This window comes from Lathyrus oleraceus, chromosome 3, assembly GCF_024323335.1.
Source record: "Lathyrus oleraceus cultivar Zhongwan6 chromosome 3, CAAS_Psat_ZW6_1.0, whole genome shotgun sequence".
Taxonomy (NCBI): domain Eukaryota; kingdom Viridiplantae; phylum Streptophyta; class Magnoliopsida; order Fabales; family Fabaceae; genus Lathyrus; species Lathyrus oleraceus.
In genome coordinates this window covers 60077877-60101338 of record NC_066581.1, presented here as the reverse complement: position 1 = coordinate 60101338, position 23462 = coordinate 60077877, and the positions used below count along the sequence as shown (strand labels likewise).

The window sequence follows — 23462 nt, the reverse complement described above, 5'->3', positions numbered from 1 at the left end:
GTTAAAACTGGACCATGGACAGTCGTCCAGAAATCTAGGAGAACAAGGAAAGCTAAAGGTGCCAACGAGAACTATGGTAATCAAGCTGAGAAGAGTGGGTGTCAAAGGAGTGTATGAGTTAATAGTATCCCTGAGAATCCTAAGGGGTCAAGGTTCGTGGCCCTTGAGGAGGAAGATCCCTTGAAAGTTAAGAAGAAAGTTAACAATAGAGACACAGGAAGTGCTGACACTCAGGAAGCATGCAAAGAAATGAAGGAGAACACCAATAAGCACACTCACAACACATCAATCAAAGAGCTACACATGGATAATAGTAAGATGAAACTATGTAATCAGAAGAAAGTCAAAAGTCTTTTAGTTCACTTAGATATTTCATCACATGGGGTAGTTATAGAAAACAATAAAAGGAAACTGCAATTGGAAAAATTGCTTGAGGATAAAGAGGCAGGGAAATTAATAAATAATTTGAATCTGGAAGAGATAGATATGACATATAGGTGAAGAAAGCACATCCAATACAATGGCCCAAGTATGAGTTATGGAAATAACATAGATAAATTGGGCCTAATGGGTTTATAGGCCTATGGACCAAGTAGTACAACCGAAAATCAAACAACTTAAGACATGAGAATTTCTTATGGTATCCTAGATGTTTCTAATTTACCATGTAAATTTCCACAAATGCCCCCTATTCTGGAGATGCATCTTCGGAAGCACCCCAACACGCACTCAACAAAGACCATTCTGAGTTACATCTTTTTTTTTGTTTACTTTATTCCAGAGATGCATCTCCAGAATAATTTTGTAGTTACATATTCTGAGAGACGCACTAGTACCAGAATCAACAGAAAAGTAATTTTCTAAAAGCATTACAATGATGATTTCAACATAAACTACAATATTACATTTTAATATCCCAGTGCACACTTGCACATCTTCAGAATATCTTTGACCGATCTTTATAGATTTGCTTCCAACTCGAGCGGAACTTTTGTTTCAAAACAGAAATACGTATTCCATATAGCCCTAACATTCGCTCGCGTCTTAAGCTCAAATTTGTTGAATTCAATCTTTCCTCCATTGTCAATCGACAGTGAACGACACTCGAGCTTCACAATCCTTCGTTTGTCTCCGTAAGGTTGAAGATAGTGGTATCGTTATTGATATCTTCTAAGGAGGATAAATCAGTGAGTTTAAGCATTCGCCCGGGTGTAGAGCCGAAGAAGGGGATATTTGCGACATACCAATGTATGTTTATTGGTAACATTTGAGACATTTTCAGTTTGTGTGAAATATAACATAAGACACTTAAATTTATAGAAGTCAAAGACCAATATGGACCACTCATTAAATGGCATAAAAGCACCCTATTATCTTGTTTCGGAGATGCATCTCCAAACATTGTCATGAACTAGTTTCAAAACAAAACACTAAAACATAACCTATTTATTTCATTGACAAAAACACAAATGTTGTAATGGGAAAGATAAAAAATACATAAAGGAAAAATATGAACAAAATGTGAATATATAACACATCATATATATTGAGACACAATTACATACAACTATTTGTCCGATTAAACAAGAAATTAAAACGAATAAAAACATATGTCGTCGGCTAAATCTATAGGTGGTACCCCCTTGAAATTTTGTGCATTTGATTCTTTTCCAATATTGTTCAATCTCTCGAACTATTGCATCCTTTCCATAAAATGATTTGGTCAAGTCTTGGCTTTTGTGGTTGAATGTGTCGTCCACTCCGGTGATGTAACTGGTATAGAGCATTCCAGTTTCAAGTAAACTTGAACAAAATGATTTGATTTTGAAAGCTATCCAATGACTTTATTTTGAAAGTCACCCAATGACTTGAATTTTAAAGCCACCCATTTTCAGGCCTTCTGACAACCGCACCAAATTCAAGTTTAGAAGCCTCCGTACGAATCCATTGAAGCATTTGATCGCGAGATTCAAACTCTTGCTTGTTTTTAAATTCGTTGCCAACATCTACCTCCTTCACAAAAACACCTTGAACATTCAAAGAAACAACCACACCTTGGACATTCGGAGAAACAACTTGTTTTGAGAAAACATCGGAGTGCACCATATCTAATCAAAACAATTAAAACCATAATAGAACATAAGCGCTACTACTGCGGTAGAATGACTTAAAGCATAAACACAAACAAATTCCGGAAATGCATCTCCAGACAAGTTCATGTATGTTCCAGATACATTTTCGGATACGACGTAACTTTTTTCAGTAAAAATGAAAGATTAATATGAGCAATGCAGAGGGAAAAAAAATTCTTACCTGAAATTATATCTTCTTTTGCTTTCTATGATGTACTGAACAAAAAGGATGGAGATTTGGAGTGAAAAAATATATTGAGAATGAAGGATTTTTATGGTGAAGGGTTTGGTTGAAAACCAAATATGTCAACAATGGTTGTGTGATCATGCAACTGATTTTTGTATCAGATATTTCTGTAGATGCATCTCCGGAAATATCTAACTGGAGATGCATCTCCGGAAATATCTAACATGCAAAGATAATGTAAATTTTAAAATGTCGCTCATAACTTCGGAGATGGACGGTTAAATAATTAAGATACTTTTTAAAATGTTTGGGAGATGTATCTTCGGGATAAAAATTATCCAACTTAAAAGAAACTTCTTAGAATGATCTTACTTGAGTGTACAAGAGGTGTTTCCCAAAATGTATCTTCGAAAACGAGAGACATTTGTAGAAATTCAGGTGGAAAAGTAGAAAGATCTAGAGTGTTTTAAAAAATTCTCTAAGACATTGAACAAACGTTGAATCTTTAGAGCACATAGGACAAGCGGATTTGCAATCATGAAGTAGAAGAGCGAGGAAGATGAAGAGGGTGATGCCTCAGATATGGTTTTGGTGAAGGAAACACCCCTACCTGCAGGGTAATGAAACAATTAGTTCATAGTTTATAAGATCCTAAGCAATGCAAAATTCTGACGTGGAATTGTAGGTGAGTGGGAAATAGGGCTTTTATTCGTGTCTGGAAAAAATATCTTCAAGAATCAAAGTATGACATTTTTGCTGTTATGGAAATCAAGTAGATCCTGAGAGACTAAGGAATAATTTTAAGCACTTAGGTTTTGATGGGTATACGTTCTCACAGGTGAGAGGATATTCCGGAGGTATTTGTCTTCCTTGGAAAACCGATAAGCTCAGAGGGCAATTCAAAGTGGCAGAGGGCACGTTAGTCTTGTTAATCTCGAGTTTAAACTGCAACCTGAGCATGCCAACATTCTTCATCAAGAGTAGGCTATGTGGTTTCAAATTGAAGTGGTTGAATGATAGTGATAGAATACTCCTGCTAGGACAAAAATATTTGATCAAGTGATACTTGATCGAATAATAATTGTCCATCCTCTGGTGCCAAATGGTGAATATGATGTTTGCCTTTGGAGTGAATCATCCAAAGGGGCTTCTCAATATCCAAGGCGAACCGGTTGTTGTCTACTGATGCATGTTTTACCAATAACAAACAGGATTGGAAGAATATATGGCAGCTTCAGGTTCCTGAGAGAATCCGACTTTTTATCTGGCTTGTTGCACAAGAAGGCCTGAAGACTAAACATCTGCCAGCTAGAAGATATTTCGGGGATCGCTTCTGTTTGGATTTCCCTGGAATCAATGAACCAGTATTACACATGCTGGCAGGACCGCAAATGTAGCAGACATGTCTGGTTGAGGATAGTAGAAAAAAGGCACTAGTTTTGATTTTTTGGTTTTCAATTGCAGGATTGGCTAGATCTTAACTTTTACCGGCATATCAGCTACAACAAAAGTGGCCAGTGGAAGGAGATTTGGGCTACAACTTTTCACTACTTGTGGCATTGGAGGAACCAACAAATGTTTGTGGAAGATTATGTTATGCCGCAAAACTCCACAAAAGTCATTAAGGACAAGGTTCAGAGCTACTGCAGGAGAATAGTGATGAATAAAAAGATAGCTGTTACGAACCAAGAGGAGATGACTGTTCATTGGAAGCCGACAAATGGCAGTTGGATTACGCTTAACACGAATGGAGCAGTTAATAAGGCGAGATAAGCAAGCTGTGGAGGATTAATGAAGAGCAGTGATGGAGTCAACATTTTCTAAACAAACCTTTGTACATGACCTATGGTGTGATAAGAATAGGTTAGAATATGAAGATCCAATGGAGAGTATACTTTATATGCAATAAGTTCAACAAATGGAGAACATTACAGCTACAAGGAAATAACATATCGTAGAACCAAAGGTTGTTACACATCTAAGGGGAGTCTAAATATTAAGAGTTAAATAGTTTACAACAACAACAAGAACCACATGATGTGATACATTTAAAGGAGCATACTGCAAAGCACACTTCAAACAGATCTATGAATTGGACAAAACACAAAAACTGCAACAACAACAAGACAGTTTAGATAAGCTGCATAGGATTTCAAACCAATTAGGGACTTTTCAGGACATTAATCAACAATTATCAATTACTCCTAGAAAAAGGAAATGACGCGTTAATCTACCACAGTAAAATCTATTCAATTAGGCGTATTTCTACGTTCTTAACTTTTAAGCCATATTTCACCTTAGCATGTTTAATAATCATAGTGAAATGTGGCGTGTTCCTTTTTTTAAAATTAAAATTAAATAAATTTTCCCCACGGTCATGTTTACCAATTTCGGGGAAGTGTCCCTCGGGGTCACGCTTTGAATCCCAACACATACGGTTTTATTTTTATTCATTTTAGGCCACTTTTGGCTTAAAATATCTTCTCAATTTTTTTATTATCTTGAAAATTTTGGTGTTGAATATTAATGTCATGTTTCAAGTATACCATTTACTTGATAAAGTTACACTTGACATTAATCTTGAAATCAAGGTTTTCAAGATATTATTTTAGCATCTTCAAAACCAACTCTTCAAAGACAGTGATATAACAGAAACAACTTAACAAGAAATGGTGATTTCTAGTTTGTTCATGGAAGTAATTATGTTTTTAAGTTTTTTTAGGGTACAAGTAGAATTTCATTACTGGAAGATGATGTTTGGAGGCTGAATGAATTAGGTTTAGGAAAAAGGTGAATGAGAGTGAAAAACTTTTATAGACAAACTTGACTAACCTTTTCCTACTGTTGGTATAATGGACCAAGGTGAAAAGTTGTTCCTCTCTTATTTATTTATTTATTTTAAATTAAAAGATATAAACTTTCCCCACTGTTGGTAAAAAGGACCAAGGTGAAAAGTTATTTCTTTTAAATTAAAACAGAATACATAAAGAAAGTTGTAGCTTATTTCCCTTCAGAACAGAACAACGCCTTAGCGAAAATCCATCTTCATAAACATACGAAGAACCATTTCTTCAATAAAATCCACCATATCTTCTCAAACTCGTATGAAGCAAGGAGGAAACACGAAACTCACAAGGATACACAAGACTCATTTCTTTAACTTCTTCACATTTATGGTATGTGAAACATTTCCACAGTTCATGTTTCAATAATGTTGTTGTTGTTATAGAGATCCTAAACTCTATAGGTTTAATTTTGTTATTGTTGTTGACATTGAGATGGAATTTTTTAAGTTGTTGTGATTGAGATTGAAGTTTTTATGTTGTTGTTTAGATTGATATTGAATGTTATATGTTGTTGTTTTTGTTGAGATAAGTAAAAAGGTTTATTGTTGATGTTGATGTTGTTGTTGTTATTGAGATTGAATGTTATTATGTTTTTTGTTTTATTTTTATTGTTGAGATTATTGTTTTTGTGTTATTGTTATTGTTGTTTAGATTGAGGTTGAATGTTATATGATATGACTTAGCAAAATTTTGAACTAATAAGCAGATTTTTCATTCAAGATGCATTATTTTATAAGGATTTGATTTGATTTTCAGAAAATATTTATGTATTGTAGTTGGATAAAAGCTAATAGATTACGTCTGGTGTATGAGAAATGAGTGGTCGAATTTCGCGAATTAAGTGAAACAAAACATCTCAAAATAATGGAACATTTTATTGCCCTTGTGCTACATTCAGGAATACGATTTTTTATAAAATAAAGCAATATTCAATAACCTATGTTGTAATGGAATTAGTTGACATTATACAATATGGATGTGACATGGTGAAGTGGATAAAAATCTAACTATGTCACCTAGATATCAAGTTGATGTAGATAAGAATGATTGACTATAAGATATGATATGTGATATTAAAGAAGATTATTTTAGGAAAATCCATTTATATGATACTTTATGTATTGACAAGCAAGAGCCTTTATATAAGGGTTGTAAAAAATTTACATGATTATCAGTGGTGTTAAGAATGTATAATCTGAAGGGAAAAGTGAGTGAATGATTAATTGTTTCATTGAATTGCTTGAATTGTGTAAATAAATGCTTCGAGAAGATAACACGTTGTCGGACTATAATTATGAGGTCAAGAAAATATTGTGTCCAATGAGTTTGGATTATATTAAATACGTACATGCCTTAATGATTGCATATTATATAAGAAAGAGCTTGAGAATAGAATTAGTGCCCGTGTGAGGAGTCTTGCTACAAGGTAATCGATAATGGTGTTGATGATATGAAGGTGTAAGCAAGAAGCACCCTCCTGTAAAAGTGTTGTCGTACCTACCAATAGTTCCAAGGTTCAAGAGACCGTTTGCTAATGTAAATGACAAAAGAATATTGTATGACATGCAAATGAAAGAAAATGTGATAGAAAGAATCGTCATATAGCTGGTTCTTTGCAATGGAAGATAATTTATCCGTTGTATTCAAATATTGGCCATGAGCCAAGAAATATTAGGATTGGACTTGGCACTGATGCAATGAACCCCTTTGATAATCTGAGTAGTAACTATACTTCATGGTCATTTCTTTTCATGATTTATAACCTATCTTAGTGATTGTGCATGAAGCGTGGATATATGATGTCATTCATGATTATTTCAGAGCCAAGATAACCAGGAAACGACATAGATGTTTATTTAAGTCCATTGATTAAAGATTTAAGAGTTTTTTGGAGGAAGTTGTTGATGTTGATGATGCGTATTGGATGAAAAATTTAAGACGCGTGCCATATTATTTTGCATAATCAATGACATTCATGCATATACTAATTTTTCTCAATACATCATCAAGGGACAGAAATTGTGTCCTATATGTGAATCTAATACATGCTTCCACCAACTAGAGAATGGAAAAAAGAATGTTTACCTTGGGCATACGAAATTTCTAAGACCCGGTCATCCATATCGTAGATCGCAGAAGGCTTTTAATTGAGAGAAAAAGTTTGATATCGCTCTTAAACCCTTAATCGGGAGGAATTTATAAATGCTAACAATATATTAATATTGTCTCTGGAAAGAACCAAAAAAGGGCATGCGGAGAAAAATATATGGAAAAAGAGGTTGATGTTCTTTAATCTTTCATATTGATCTAGCCTTCATATAAGACATTGTTTTAATGTGTTACATGTGGACAAAAATGTGTGTGATAGTTTGATTGGAACACTTCTAAACATTAAAGGTAAGATAAAATATGGTAATAAATCTCGTCTAGATATGGTGGTAAAGGGTATACGACAAGAGTTGACTTAAAAAGAAATAGGAAAAAAAACATATTTCCTACTAACCTGTCATACTCTGTGTAAAAAAGAAAAAAATGTTTTTGCGAGTGTCACACCCCGATTTTGACCATGATATTCATATCATTGTTTCATTCATTTTCTTTGTTTCCTTAGAAAAGATCCATTGGCAAGCAGTGCAATCAGTTCCCGGTCAATTTTGCCCTAAAATTAGGGTTTGGTATAAAATCAGTTTATTTCTGATTCTTTGGGTGAAACTTTTTTCCATGGCCTTCCATATGTCCACAAGGGTCTACATACAAAAAATCATCTTTTTATTTGAGCCAGAAGTGCTTCAATTGATCACTGGAATCGGGAAACAGACAGTTTGGGAAAAGTCAACTATGGGGCCATAAAAGTCAACTCCTGACATTTTGAGAGTGGAATCTCAAAATTCATGCCTAGGGGAGCCTACATGTGAAATTTGATCAAGGTTGGATCATGGATTCATCATTTAATTAGAAATTGGAAAAGTTACTTAATTTGGAAATGGTTGACTTTCCATTTAGGGCAAGTTTTTATGATTGTTGCACTCACTTTAAGCCCATTTTCCATCAAGATAAAGTTGTTCCTCTTGTTCCAAGCTCTCTAGAAATATAAAGTTTGCTCCATTTGGATCAAAATTGAGAAAGTCATGCTTGGTCAAAGTAAGGCATATTTTTAGGACACTTAGAAAAATCTCTAAGTCCAAAAATCTTTAAGTTTGTCAAAACTTTCTGGCCAGTTTTCTTGCACTTCAAGGCACCAATTGAAAATATTTCCTTCACAATAATTATACCTTGCCATGTCCTCTTTCACCTTCCTTTGGAATCATCTCATTTGGATCCATGGTTTGAGAGATACATTCACTTAAAGTGGGCACCATGACTTGAATTTCTAGGCAGATTTTATGCCTAGCTTGCCCAACCAGTTTTGCATGGTGCAACATGATCTTGAGGGCCATTTTTCACCTTCTTCCATTCATCATTTCCACTTATGCTCAACATTAAACATGCTAAGCTCCATGAGATCTTTCTATTGTTTGCATTGTCTTACCAATTGGTCATGTTCTCATCAAGTTATGAAGCCATAAAGTCATCACCTTGGAATGTTTCCTTGCTAACCAAACCGACCAAGCCATGCTGCAAAACCAACCAGCCCATGTTCTACTTTTCCTTATTTAGCCATGAACGTTATTTCCACTCACTTAAGTTTTGCCAAAATAAGTAACTTCCTCATACACCCCACCAAATTGTCACCTTTGCACCATTTCTCATAAACTAAATCACATTATTTCTGAGCCCATTAAGACACTTGACCCACCATATTTAAGCACTAAAACCCTAAATCTGAAGGGAAGGCCATTGGAATTTCGTTTCAAGCAAGGTAAGGAGCATTAGAGTCAGATTTCATTCCTCTTCCATTTCTCAAGTTGAAGCTTTGAAGCACCAAGAGGCAACACCATTCTTCTTCCATTTTCTCCACAATCAAGAGGCAGTGGACCAAGCTTCCACTAGGTAATCATCTTACTCCATGGCTATTGCTTTGCTCATCCTTATGCTTGCTTACTATGCTTATCATCATGCTGTTTACCATGCTCGTCATCATTACCATGCTAGTCATTTTATGCTTACTTCTGAAGTCCTCAGTATGAGGCATTGTTCATGTTGTTTGAGTTTGTGTTGTTGCTTGTTGCTCATATCCGTGGCCATGTGGACATCTTGTTGAAAATATTTCTCCATGTTTAAGCCATAATTTCACTCAAACAAAGTTACCATGTTAATCTACACATTTCATACTTGATATCTGGGCTTTATTTCGTGTCATTTGATGCCCTATGGTGGTCGCATTTTGTTGTTGAAGTTGGAAGAAACTCACTGCATGTGCTGCGTTTTCTTGCATGGCATTAGGGTTTCTTGGCCCATGAGGAAGACGATCACGTGTCGTCTTGAGGGCCCTTGAATTCCTTGCCTATGTTTTAATCGTGGCCGCCCATTGCTATTTTATCGTTTAGTCACTTAACTGAAGTTGCCCAATTGATAACATGTCCACATAGTTTTTTTAATTAAATATTATTTAATTGTTGTCACGCTGATTTAATTTGTTTTTGACTGTGGGCCTTTGCCCGTTCGCTTTTCACACCCCATGTTTCAAGGCCCATGAGCGCCTCTTTTATTTCCCAGTTCACTTTAAATACTAATGCACCCCCTTCCATTTTCATTTTCTTTTTTAATTCACATTTATTCTGTTTTGATTTTAGTTAATTTAAAATATTTTCTTTATTCATAAAAATATCCAAAAATATTTTCCACATTTCTTGATGCATTATTTAATTTTATTTAATTTTTATATTCGTATTTATTTAATGTTAATATTTTATTTTAATTATTCTTTCCAAGTGGTTCATTTTAGCATACATTAAATTCTTGATTTTATTTTTATAACTTAGAATTATTTTTAGCTTCTGATTTTTGGGATGAAGGTTAATCACTGTCCCATGGTCAACCTGACTTTTTCTTGGAATTTTATTTCACATTTTCAATTTATTCTTGATTTAATTTTAACCTAGTTTGGTTGGTTGACTTTTAGTTTGACCTTTGTTTTATTTCAATTAATTCATGTACCAATTTTCATTATTTTTAAAATATTTTTGGGGGACGATGATGTCCTGACCCCACCTTCCTTAGTTTAATTTTTCATCATTTTCTTGATTAATTTGCTATTTATTTGATAGTTATTAAGTTGACTCGATTTTTCAGTTGACTTCTTTATGATTGATGTTTGACTTAGGGATTGCTTATGGCAATTGAAGAGATCTTTTGATCCTTCCTTGTTCATCTCATAGACCATGTATTAGAGGCCTTTTATCTTGATTTTATTTGGTCCTTACCTCATTTCTTGATTTAATTATTCCAGTGGACCCTTTTGTGCATCTTTCCATCTGTCTGATTCATCTGTTATCTGTTATACTTGTTTCTTCCATCCATGCTTACTATTGCTTGATTGTTTAACATGTTCATACTTCCCATGCCTTGTTTAATGCTCCATTATTTCATTCTTTGATTTGATTATATACTTGTTTACTTATCTGATTTGATTGATAACTGTTGCCTACTTGTATGATGATTGAGACATATATTCTTATTGTTTGATTGCCACGAATCATCCCCATTCATAACAAATGTACCCCTATCCCAAAAAGTGTATAATATTTATTCTTTCATTCTTTATTCATCTGTTAATACAAGAATTAAAACGAACATCTGATAATCATTTCAAACCTTTGTACATTAATCATTATTAATTTAACTTCAAACTATTTTCTTAATAAAATCTGAAGAAAAATATTACCCTGGATGGAATATCCAGTCGTAATCCCGAATATTGGGCCCAAGTTGTAAGAGCTTGTAAGCCCTATGTATTCGTCTTCTCCCCAAAATATTTGTAAATATTCAAACATATTTTTCTCAATAAAATATGAAGAAAAAGATTACCCTGGATGGAATACCCAGTCGTAATCCCGAATGTTAGGCCCAAGTTATAAGAGCTTGTAAGCCCTATGTATTCGTCTTCTCCCCAAAATATTTGTAAATATTCAAACATATTTTTCTCAATAAAATATGAAGAAAAAGATTACCCTGGATGGAATACCCAGTCGTAATCCCGATTGTTAGGCCTAAGTTGTAAGAGCTTGTAAGCCTTATGTATTCGCCTTATCTTCAAAATATTTGTAAATATTCAAACGTCTTTTCTTAATAAAATTGGAAGAAAAAGATTACTTGGGTGAAATATCCAGACGTAGTCGTGAGTATTAGACCCAAGCTGTAAGAGCTTGCAAATCACAAGTACTCGTCTTTCAAACTCCAAAATACTTAATTCCTATCTTAACCTCTTTCACTAAAGATGGAAATGGAACATGGTGGATACCGTGCACTCCTGAGATTAAGATTCGAGGTGGATGCCTCGCCTATCTTGACTCTCGTCGTCATTGTCAATGCGGTTTCTTCAAACCCCTTTCTCAATCAAATTCAAAACACTTAATCTTTATTAAACACTTTTGCCAATAAAGATGGAAATGGAACATGGTGGATACCGTGCACTCGTGAGACTAGGATTCGAGATGGATATCTCGCTCATCCAAGTTCTCGCCATTACTCAAAAAATACATCCAACCAATCAAACTCTTTTTTCGCCGTCGTGCGATTGATCAGAAAACCATTTTCATAAACGAAAGACATCTTGTCTTAAGATGATGCAAAGCAATGTTTCGGCCATAATTGTTGAGTTGAGATAAGTGACGTTTTTCCGAATGTTGATTTGTAAATCCATTCGATGTGTGGTATACATCCGCTCCTCATCTGTTTTGGGTAAAACAATGTTTTCGTCGATTAATACAATATAGCTTTCGCTAAAATCGACCAACAAACAAACATTTTTCTACCCAGAACTACGTAAGCCTTGACTTCTCTATTGAGATACGCAGGAGCAGGATTTGTAAATCTTGTTAGGCCCACTAATAAAAAACTTAGGTTTAGTCCTTCGTTGAAAATCCAAAAACATTTCTTCTCTCTTCTATTCTTTCTTTCCCACCTAATAACTTAAAGCCTAACATTTCAAACTAACACTGACGCACACAAGTAACCTAATGGTTCCCGTTGAGTACAACGAACGTGAGGGGTGTTAATACCTTCCCCTTGCGTAATCGACTCCCGAACCCCGATTTGGTTGCGATGACCATAATCATTGTCGTTTCTTTCTTGGGTTTTATCAATATTTCCCCTTTCCTTTTTAGGAATAAATATATGTTCGATGGCGACTCTGTTCAGTCTATCATTGCAAGCGTGTGATTGCGCTTCGCTTAAGTCGTATTCTCATTTTTCGAGGTGCGACAGCGAGTGTTTGCATGGTATCAAAGTTTTCCAAGGGTATTCATCGAATGTCATAAAACTTGTATCAATCAAAGATCTTAAGTTAATTGGCTTAAATTTTCATGATTGTCATATCTTAATGGAATAATTTCTATCAATGGCTATCTGTGTTGTCTTACCAAAAAATGTAAGGCTAACTATTTCCAGGTTATGATTATTCTTCAATGTTATATGTAATAAATTCTTTAATTCATAAAAATTAGATGAGTTGGAAGATAAGGCTGCAATTATCATGTGTTAATTGGAGATATATTTACCTCAATCTTTTTTTGACATATTATGCTTCACTTAATTGGTAATCTAGTTAGGGATATTATATTTTGTGGCCCAGTTTATTTGAGGTGGATGTATCCAGTAGAGCGATACATAAATATCTTTAATAGGTATATGAAGAATCATCAACGTCCAAAATCTTCGATTGATGAAAGTTACATCATAGAAGAAGCTATTGAGTTTTCTTCAAAATATTTGTCAGAAGCAGGCTATAGGAATTCTAAAGTCTGGTCATGATGGAAGATATGAAGGTAGAGGTACTCAAATTTTAAATGTTAAAGCAAGGACTCAGGATGTAATTCTTCAAGATAATTTGTAAATATTAAATGATTTTGATAAATTTCAACCTTACTTGTCCGCTCACAAAAAGAAATATTAAGGAAAAAATTCCTCGGATGAGTGACAAGTGATTTTTAAAGAGTATAACAAGAGTTTCTTAAATTGGTTTAATGAAAAGATTTCTAATGATGAGAGTGCATCCGACACAATTAAATGGATATCATACATGACTAAATTTAATGTATTAACTTGGACTGCATATAACATTAGTACATTTTCCTTTTTTACAAAATCAAAGGGTGATTATAGTACAATGAAAAATAATAGGGTTATTGTTGATGTTGAATCCATGTACTTCTCTAGTTCCAAATATAAGAATCTTGTAATAGCATATAAACCGTAATTTGGGGTCATCGAAGATATTTGAGAGATTTTTTATGTTGTATTCAAAGTTCCTTTATTTAAATGCAAGTGGATTGACAATAACACTAGTGTACAAACATATGAGTTAGGATTCACACAAATTGACTTTCACAAGACACCTTATATGAACGAACCATTCATCATAGAATCCCAAGCAAAACAAATGTTTAATGTCACTGATCCTTCTGAAAATATATTATCAATTATTCTCCAAGAAAAACACATTCCTCTTTGTGATAGAAAACAAGATTTAAATCTTGATATTCCTAAGACTTCTTTCACAACACATGTGCGTAAAATTATTTAGATGATGTGTGTGATATTCATTATGATCATAAAAAAGGAAAAACTAACAAGTAAATGTTTTTTATTATTTATTCATACTTTATTTTTTTTTACAATTTATAAGCGTTTTTACATGTGTGCCAACGAATGTTATACTAACAAGTGTTATTATTTAAACTTATAGGTGCTTAAAGACCAGACACCAAAAGACGTTTGTACATGTTGTGCATCTTGCTTCCGAAATTTTTCAATGTTTTAGTTTCCCACCAATCGAAGATGCATCTCCGGAAAATTTCCAATTTTTTTTATTTTCTTGCTTGCGATGTTGTTTGCTTGCACTAATTATTTGCTTTACTTTAACTTATATGCATAATGACTTTTAAATACGATAGACTGAGGCACGAGAAGGTTGTACAACACGCATCAATGCGGCGAGAGAAAAGTTAACAGGTTTCAGAGGTTCCAAGTTCACATGTCCATGCAGAGCCATCTACTTCTAGGCTAGTGCTTCTCCTCATGCTTATCCATCTTCTTCTTCCCGTATGAGACGAATTTCACCTACCGATGCATCACTCTCTCCATCCTTTCGCAGGCGCCATATTTCACCTATTTAGGCACCTGAGGTACCTGAGTCACTAGTGGTACCGGAGGCACCACTGCCACCTCCTACTGCTTATGCTACTGAGCCAGTTCCACCTCTAAAGGGTGGGGCTGCTATTGATGTTAAGTCATAGGCATTTGGAGGAGGCCATGTAGATTTGTCACTACTACCTTTGTACCTAGACCATACCTCCAGACATATAAGGGATGGAGAGGTAACATTAGTTGGATTCATTCTTTTTAATTTACGTTTATTTTAATTGATAAGTTTGTGACATTATTTTTTATTTTTTTCAGGAACATGACTCGCTGAAGTTTATTAACCACACAAGGAAGATTATTGTCTTGCCTTAGCCGAATGGGGATTGGTTTCAGGCTGCTTTGTCCTTATCTTATTTTAAGGGCTTGTACAAGAACCACTATACTACGGTCAACCACAGGATGCTTAATGTATTCGTGGAGAGATGACACTCAGAGACCTCGTCATTTCACCTCTTGCTTAGTGAGATGCCTATCACACTCGAAAATGTCTCTTGTTTGCTACATCTTCCGATCAGGGGGAGACTCCTAGATCATAGGAAGATTACGAAAGATGAGGCACTCGAGATAATGGTAGACTATGTAAGGGCTAACCCAGAGTAGGCGAAGGATGAGCTGGATAGGACTAGGGGGCTCATGCTCGGTTTGACTACCTGAAAAAAGTATATACAGAGGAGCTCCATAGAGCACATCAGGCTACAGGTGATAACGAGCAGGTGAGGCTCTATATAGCGCATGCTATAAGAGCATACATGTTATATTTTGTTTACACTATGATTTTTATGGACAACAATGCCAATTATACAGATATCGTCTACCTACGATACTTCTAGGATTTCGAGCGGATCCATGAGTACAACTGAGGGGGCGCTTCTTTGGTCTGTCTGTACTCGAAGTTATCAAAAGGATGTAGGTGGAAGGCGAAGTAGGTTACGTGCAGCATCAAACTACTGACAGTAATAATTATTGATTTTTAGTCTTTTTGTGTCATTTTCATTTCATTTTTACAACGCCATTACTTATGATTCACGTGTTCCAAACTTTTCATGGTTGGATTCTCTAGCACTTCTCGCGCATCTTTAGTTGGGCGAGTGTATCGACTTAATCTGAGGATATGTCGCATGCTACTATATCTTCCCCGTAGAGGGAACCAGGCGACTGAGTCGTTTAGAGTGTATCTTGACCGATTGGTTGTCGAGGACATGCACTTCAACTATGTTAATCACTATGAGACACGTCCATTTGATGAGATAATGTTATACTCTGGATGGTTGGTCTGTAGATCACACTCACTGCTTTTCGTCTTCCCGAGCCGTCGTGCGACATTTCGACTACGCTTAAACCATTCCCAGACAACCTATTGTCTCTGCTTTGGCACGTAGATAGATGCATGACATGTTTAATGATTATGAGAGTCATTTGGTACTGGAGGAGGCACAGAGTACCATAGCCCCAAGCGACTAAAGCTACATGGACAAGTACATCGGGTGGTTCTTCAGGGTGTCACATCCATATATTATGCATGCTGCTCTAGTAGACCCACAGAGGTCAGCTCATTTGGAGATACTAGAGGAGGAGTAGGCACAATTAGATCATGTTGGGGATGTCTTGCCATGATTGAAGGAGAAGGGCGATTCAAAACGTAGCGGAATTTAAAATTTCTGCTTTAATGATCCTTACAAATGGGCATGATCAGTGATAGAATCGTTATCTATTGTGGAGACTCTAACCTTTGATGTAGATCTACGGAGTGATCATGAACGTTGAACAATGACAACACCTCTACTCAGGCCACATGAACGGATTCCTTCAATCTCAGTGCTAGTCGCTACGAATGAAAGCTTTGAGTGAGTGAGAGAGAGAGAGAGAGAGAGAGAGAGAGAGAGAGAAACGAAATTGCAACTGCACTAATGCTTCTGCACAAGGGTTCTATTTATAGAACCACTTGTGTGGGCTATAAGCTAAAAAGCCCATTTAAGTGTATGTGGCCCATATCTTATAATATGCCAAAATCACTTAAGCGCGTGGTACCTTACCATATTTCGCATTCTACTTAAGTAAATTGTACCTTACGATGTTCTACAATTCACTTAAGTGCACCGTACCTTACGATGTTCCTTAGTTACTCTATCTCTCATCAATCCGTCCTTTGTGTGTGACCTTGTAGGTTTTCGCGGCATTGGCAATTATATTAAATTACACATTTAACATAATAAACAGTGAGCGGTATCTAGCAACACATCACTGCTACCCAAGACACGAAAATGTCATGTGATCTGACAAATCCTTCTGTGATAATACGTATGTGTATAATTACCCTTTTGCCCTTATATCTATATTGAACACAAGGCATAGACCGTGTCATCCTTGTCCAGTTCAATATTGGGCCCATAGACATTTATCCTGTTACGCAGGATGGGCAAATTCCATCTAGGTCACTCATGTCCCTTAGCATGCTTCGTGGAGTACCCATCAACTGTCTTTATGGTCATCCAGTTACGGACAATGTTTGATCAGCAATAAGGCACTCGACTCTACATCTAGGGTCCATAGTGGTTTCAGGTCGAAGGGTGGTATACACCATTATCACCATGAGAATAACTTATGACACTTTGCACAATATTCTATATAGTATTCTCATAGCGGGTCAATCCAGTATAAATATTACTCTTAATATTCATACCTATGTTTAAGACTGGATAAATCCTTATCCATGATCCATGAGATGTGATCATCAGTCTATTGATCAGTGCATTTAGATGCACATTCATCTAAATTTATACTTATGCATTTCCATGTTTTAGTTTGGTTATTTTTCACTTTTAATGTGTTTTTATAATTTATCTTATTTTTACACTTATTTAATTTTCGTATTTAATTTTCAGCATTAGCAGCTTTCGTGAGAAAAATCATATCTTGAGCTAGGAGTATCGGATTGAGACGTGCTACCATTTGATGGAAAGCTAAGAAAAAGATCTACAACTTTTGTTCAGAAGTCGAGATCTGAATCAGAATGTAGAAGGGCCAGAAAATTCGTTGAAGTTGCAACATTAGTTTTATTTAAGTTTTGGGTCATTAGTTTTGGGCTTGGGTTATGTTTTCGATCCAGTTGGGTTGTAAACCAAATTCCTTGTTTTCCATATACCTAGCAGCCGCATAACATGAGGATAATCACTATTCACAAAATACTTGAAAACTTTGGCAAGAACTCTCATGAAGAACTAATCGATCCAAACAATTTGCTGTATTCGGGTTCCGATACCTTGAGATTTTAGTAATTCTTATTCAGGTTTTTTATTCCTTTCAATATTAATATATGTATTTTGTTTGCTTAATCCGATTTACATATGCTATATTGATTTAATCGGATTGATTGTGTGATCCTAACTATAGTCACGATTTTGTTTGCTTAATTCGTTATCAAGTCCGTTTAATTCATGTTTGCTTAATTCATGAAACTTAATCCCGTTTGCTTAATTCGGATAATAGGAACATACAACTTATGCTATCAATTGCGCTTGTCAGTTGATATTATAATCGAATAGGAATAGTTAATTTGCGGTTGGAATTACGATAGTCGATGATAGGCAAAGACCGAATTAGTAAATTGTTGCTACAACTTATTTCAATAATCACTTATTTTAATCTATTTTTTTAATTGAATCCTAAACCAACCCAAACCCCATTAATCGTTACTATCATTGGTTAATTCATTCAAGAATCCTTGTGAGAACGATAATCCGAGTCAATTTGTCGCTAACTACTGTCATACCCCGATTTTGGGTCTGAAAATTTTTCCCCATCAATCACTCGTTTGCATTCTTTCTTCATTCACCTTCATATCATTCATTCATGTTCATGTTTACTATTTCATATTTTTTACGTTTTTCACATTCCAAATTTACATTCATATTTTCTTCATTCACATTGGAAAAAAAAATCCATTCATATTCAAGAATTTCCACATGCTCATTCATAGTTCGATTACTTCGTTCATTCATTCAATCACAATCATTCATGTACATGGCATATGAATGACTTATAATAAAAAAAAAACATCTCATCACGTGAATATTGGAAGATTTAAGGTACAAGAGGACGAGTTTGGTTATGCCACGACGTTACAAATTTACTAAGTGGGAGTTTGGACCAATCTCAATTCACCCAAACCCCAAGAATCCCAATCCCAACTATTTCTTTTTCTTTCAACTCCTCAAGCGCAACCGTACGTAGCTGCTGCCGACGCCAGAGCATTTAAAACCTATCCTCAGCAGGCTGGTACCATTCGCAGGAACGGTCACATCATCATCAAAGGCAGGCCATGCAAGGCTGGTGAGGTTTCTACTTAAAAAAAACATGAAAGCATGGACATGCGAAGTGTCACTTGGTTGTCATTGATATTTTCAATGAAAAAAAAACAAATCTTGTGGTTTCTGTCATGTCTGCAATGGGAGAAGAGCAGATATGTTCTTTGAAGGACATTGGTCCTAAGAATTAAGATCATATTCTTTGAACTGGCTATGGGGCTATGGGTGATAACAAGTATTCTATTCTTATGTCGCTATCCAGGGAAGTACATCACACCAGATCGCTAGATCTTCCTGCATCTTATTTTACATGAGAGGAAGACAATTCCAATAAACCTGCATATGGTTTTTCATGACAGGAAGGCAAAATCCAAAACCTGTTTACTTCTAGCAATTCAAAAATCCACCAGCTCTCACAATGAACGAGCTACATCGAGCACACATGAACGCTTCGGCTTCGTACCTCATCAATCCCTTTCGCATTTCAAGAAAGCATGAGCGAGTTCGAAATCCACCTTTGACCTCACCGAAGCGGTTGTGAGGTTCGACACCGAAAAACTTCGAAACTCAGCGTATCTCATGCAGTAGCAGCAAAAACACTCGAGTTTTCTCCGTAACAACAGTTATTATTTCTGATCATCGCCGCATCTTTCTCTGCGCTAGAATTGAATTATAACAACAAAGACAAGGCTCATGGGAATTGGCATAAGGAGGATGATTACGGTCTCCAGAGGTCGTTGAATTTTGACATTTCGCAAGAGCTATGGAATCAAGTTCCTCGAAATGAAGATCTTCCTATCGTGCTTGATGATGAAACAACCCCTGTAAAGGCTTGCGGGGATTTTGCATACAGTATCAATAATGGTGAATTAAATGATATTCAAAAGGAAGAGGTGGAAAGTTTGGAGACTTGTTCACAAGCCAAGAGACGGAGGATGCTGCAGTTCAACAATCAGAACGGGAATCATTCCCTTGCTGATGTACAAATGTCTTCAGCATATTTGGAATTAAATGGGACGGGCAATTCCAATGCGGATATTTTCCCGAAAGTGTCACAATGGATATCTGATGTTTCGGATAGTGCTTCTGCTCCCAATTACGAGGACTTACAGTCAGCTGAAAGGTGGCTTGCAGACTGCTTCAAGGATACTGATATGCAAATGTATCCTGTGAATCCGAATTTTTCTGTGGCAAATAATGTTCATGCTGATGTTACTAGGCTCTCCAACTTAACACCGCCACCAGTTGAGCAGAATGTGGGTCAGCGGCAAACAGGATTGCCGGCATATTTGATGACCTTGCATCAAACACAACCAAAGCCCTGCGAAAATCAAACCAAATCACACGACAGTCAGTACCCAAAACCAAAAATCAAAATGAGATTCAACTCAAGTCATTGAAAGCAAGAAAAGAAGGGAACAAGTGCAGTCTGCCCATATAAGTACCTGCAATGCAAAATTACATTGTATAATATGTCCTTTGGCATCTATACTATCTTACCGACACAAATCAAATGTTTAATGGAAACTGGAAATACCTGATGGTTTCCCCAGTGTCAGCTGGAGATTTCCCAATGCAGAATTATGGCACTGTTGCATCTCATCTTTGTTTGGACGCATTGAGCTGGAAAGAACACTTCTCTTTCTATTTCGCTTCTTTTTTGCACATGACACGGGCATATCTTCAACTAAGACGCCAACGCATGTTTGTGGTCTTTTTGCTTCTCGTATTGTTTGCCGGTCTGAAAAATCCAGGTAGTTTTGCAACATTCACGATGAAAGAGGACTCAAGTTTCCATCGTCTTTTTGTATCATTCCATGCCTCATTAACTGGTTTCCTGCAAGCCTGCCGCCCTCTCATTTTCCTTGACAGAACTCCTTTGAACTCAAAGTATCAAGGAGAATTATTAGCTGCAATTTCTATCGATGGAAATGATGGCGTTTTTCCTGTAGCCTTTGCTGTTGTAGATGCCGAAACTGAAGACAACTGGCATTGGTTTCTGCAGGAGCTGAAATCAGCTTTATCAACATCTGAGCAGATTACATTTGTTTCAGATTTTCAGAATGGGCTAAAAAAGTCATTGTCTGAAATATTTGAAAACTGCTACCATGGCTATTGTTTACGTCACCTTGCTGACAAACTGAACAGAGACTTGAAGGGGCAATTCTCTCATGAAGCCAGACGTTTCATGGTTAATGATTTTTATGCCGCTGCATACGCATCCAAACCAGAAGTTTTCGAACGTAGTATTGAGAATATAAAAGGTATTTCTCCTGAAGCCTACAACTGGGTCATACAAAGTGAGCCAGAGCACTGGTCCAATGCATTCTTCAGTGGAACTAGGTATAATCATATGACATCAAATTTCGGACAGCAATTTTACAGTTGGGTCTCAGAGGCGCACGAGTTGCCAATTACTCAAATGATTGATGTATTACGAGGTAATATGATGGAAACATTTAGCATGCGACCCGAGGAGTCTAATCAATGGATAACAAAATTGACACCTTCCAAGGAGGAAATGATCCAAAAGGAAGCGTCAAATGCTCGCTCACTACAAGTGTTGCTCTCACAAGGTACCACATTTGAGGTCCGTGGAGAATCTGTTGAAATGGTCGATATTGATAATTGGGATTGTAGCTACAGGAGATGGAAACTTAATGGCTTTCCTTGCTGCCATGCTATTGCTGTCTTTGACTGTGTTGGTAGGGACCTATATGATTATTGTTCCAGATACTTCACAGTTGAGAATTACATATTAACATATGCAGAACCAATTCACGCGCTTCCGGATATTGACAGACCAGTCCAGGTTGAACCGGATATGGCAGTTACCATAGTAACCCCTCCACCAACTAAGCGGCCTCCTGGCAGGCCAAAAACAAAGCAGGTTGAATCGATAGACATAATTAAACGTCAGCTTCAATGTGGCAAATGCAAAGGGCTTGGCCACAATCGGAAGACGTGCAAACTTCCCTAGTTTTGCGGCATAGGAATTTTGAATAAAGCAAGATGCAAATGTTTTCACATGATGGAGAATGGCAATGGAGAGTGGCCTAGGATTAGAACGGGCACATATGGGAATATTCACCGAGTTGGGAGTTCTGTATGCTAGATACCGTCCGGAGAAACTTATGGAGCATATCAAACTATTTGCAACCCGACTCAATATTCCTAAACTCATCAAAGCTTGTGATGAACAACAACATTGGGAGAAACCGACCTATTTATATATCCAATGGAAACTTCACGCTTCTCAACAGAATTCAGGCTTTTGGTATCTCACATCAAACTCGTGCTTGCACAAGAGCACTACCAAGATTCTTGTTGCCCTTGCCCGCAGAGACAAGCCTTCATGATCCCAAGTAACCAAGAGTTCTTGTATCAATACAGACGAAAGTTAGTTTCTTGAAGGGTCTCTCCCAGGCATTTCAACAAGATCATGGTCACAGATTATTTGTAGAAAGGTAAGTTCGCACTCATGGAGAACTGATTGACATACACCAGAGAACTTATCTAGATATAATGATACCAACTCAAAAACTTGTCGTGGCTCAATAATTGATAGAAGATCATAACAAAAAAGGCCAAACTTCTCAAGCTTCTGGTAAGTCAATTGGAACCTCTCACAGAGCAGCAGTTGATAGGTATTACCAACTTGCAACAATCTTCCTAACAAGCAGAAGACGCGTTGTCTCGAAGCACAGTCGCACTTACGAAGGCCAGAGTTACTGCTGCTGTCGGTGTTTCCGTCAATACCGGTGGTTGGTGTTATTGCCTTGCAGCTCCTGATGCTATTCTGTTTACCATTGCTACATGTTCAAGTGAGTTACAGTGGTGAAAGTTTTTCTTACCAACAGTAGAGTTTTCAAAATGAAGAGAATTGAGAAGGGGACCACAAGTTGGATATGGACAAAATTCAAAACCTCTCCACTGCACAGCAGACCTCCACTACTCTGAGGAAACACAACAACACAACAGAGAGGAGATGAGTCATATATAAGAGAGGCCACTGTTCATTTTGGAAGAGAGCTGAAAAACCCTAATTTTGAAGAGGATTGGCGGCTACTATTCAGAAAAGAAAAGGAGAGAATTGAAGGCAACGTTTACTCACATTCGTCGGTCGAGCTCGCCGCAACCGGTTAGCTTCCTTTCCGAGCTTTATTTCCATGTTCCGATTATGCTTTGAACTTCATGTTTGATTTAGCAACACCGCTGCCTGTTTGATTGTGATGTTAACTTGTTGTTAAGACTTTGATTTTCAAAATGGAAAGAAAACTGAGCTTGGTCATTCGTTGTTCCTGTTTTCAACATGAGCTTTGGTTATTCGTAGTTACTGTTTTCAACTTTGTGTTTTATTTAAAAGGTTTGGTGCGTCTTTTGTTATATTTGTTATATTATGTATTAGTGTTTGAAACTATATAACAAGGATGTCTATCTGGTTGAGTTGGTAAAGAGGTGCTTTGGTAAACTCTAGGTTCTGGGTTTAATCCCTGGTTTTCAGCATTTCTCATTTTTAACATACTTTCTATTTTTACTAGTTTTTATTATTATTACCATTTTTTATTTATTATTTTAAACCTTTCATTTATTTTTTATTTTCTTTCTCTTTTTTTTAAAAACACTTGTTGATTTTAATGTTTTTTCCTTGATTTATTATTTAAACATCGATTTCTTAATTTATGGATTT

The 23462-nt window shown here is 36.2% G+C and overlaps 2 protein-coding genes across 2 annotated transcripts; both read left to right on the top strand.

Moving 5' to 3' along the window:
- The first annotated feature begins 3421 nt into the window (after positions 1–3421).
- Positions 3422–20297, top strand: LOC127129660 (uncharacterized). Its single transcript, XM_051058806.1, has 4 exons — positions 3422–3448; positions 3531–3683; positions 3784–4083; positions 19396–20297. Exons 1-4 carry the CDS (start codon positions 3422–3424, stop codon positions 20170–20172), a joined length of 1257 nt encoding a protein of 418 aa, XP_050914763.1. The 3' UTR covers positions 20173–20297.
- Positions 20286–23065, top strand: LOC127132531 (uncharacterized). The gene has a single exon (XM_051061493.1). It carries the CDS (start codon positions 20286–20288, stop codon positions 21750–21752), a length of 1467 nt encoding a protein of 488 aa, XP_050917450.1. The 3' UTR covers positions 21753–23065.
- Positions 23066–23462: the final 397 nt, after the last annotated feature.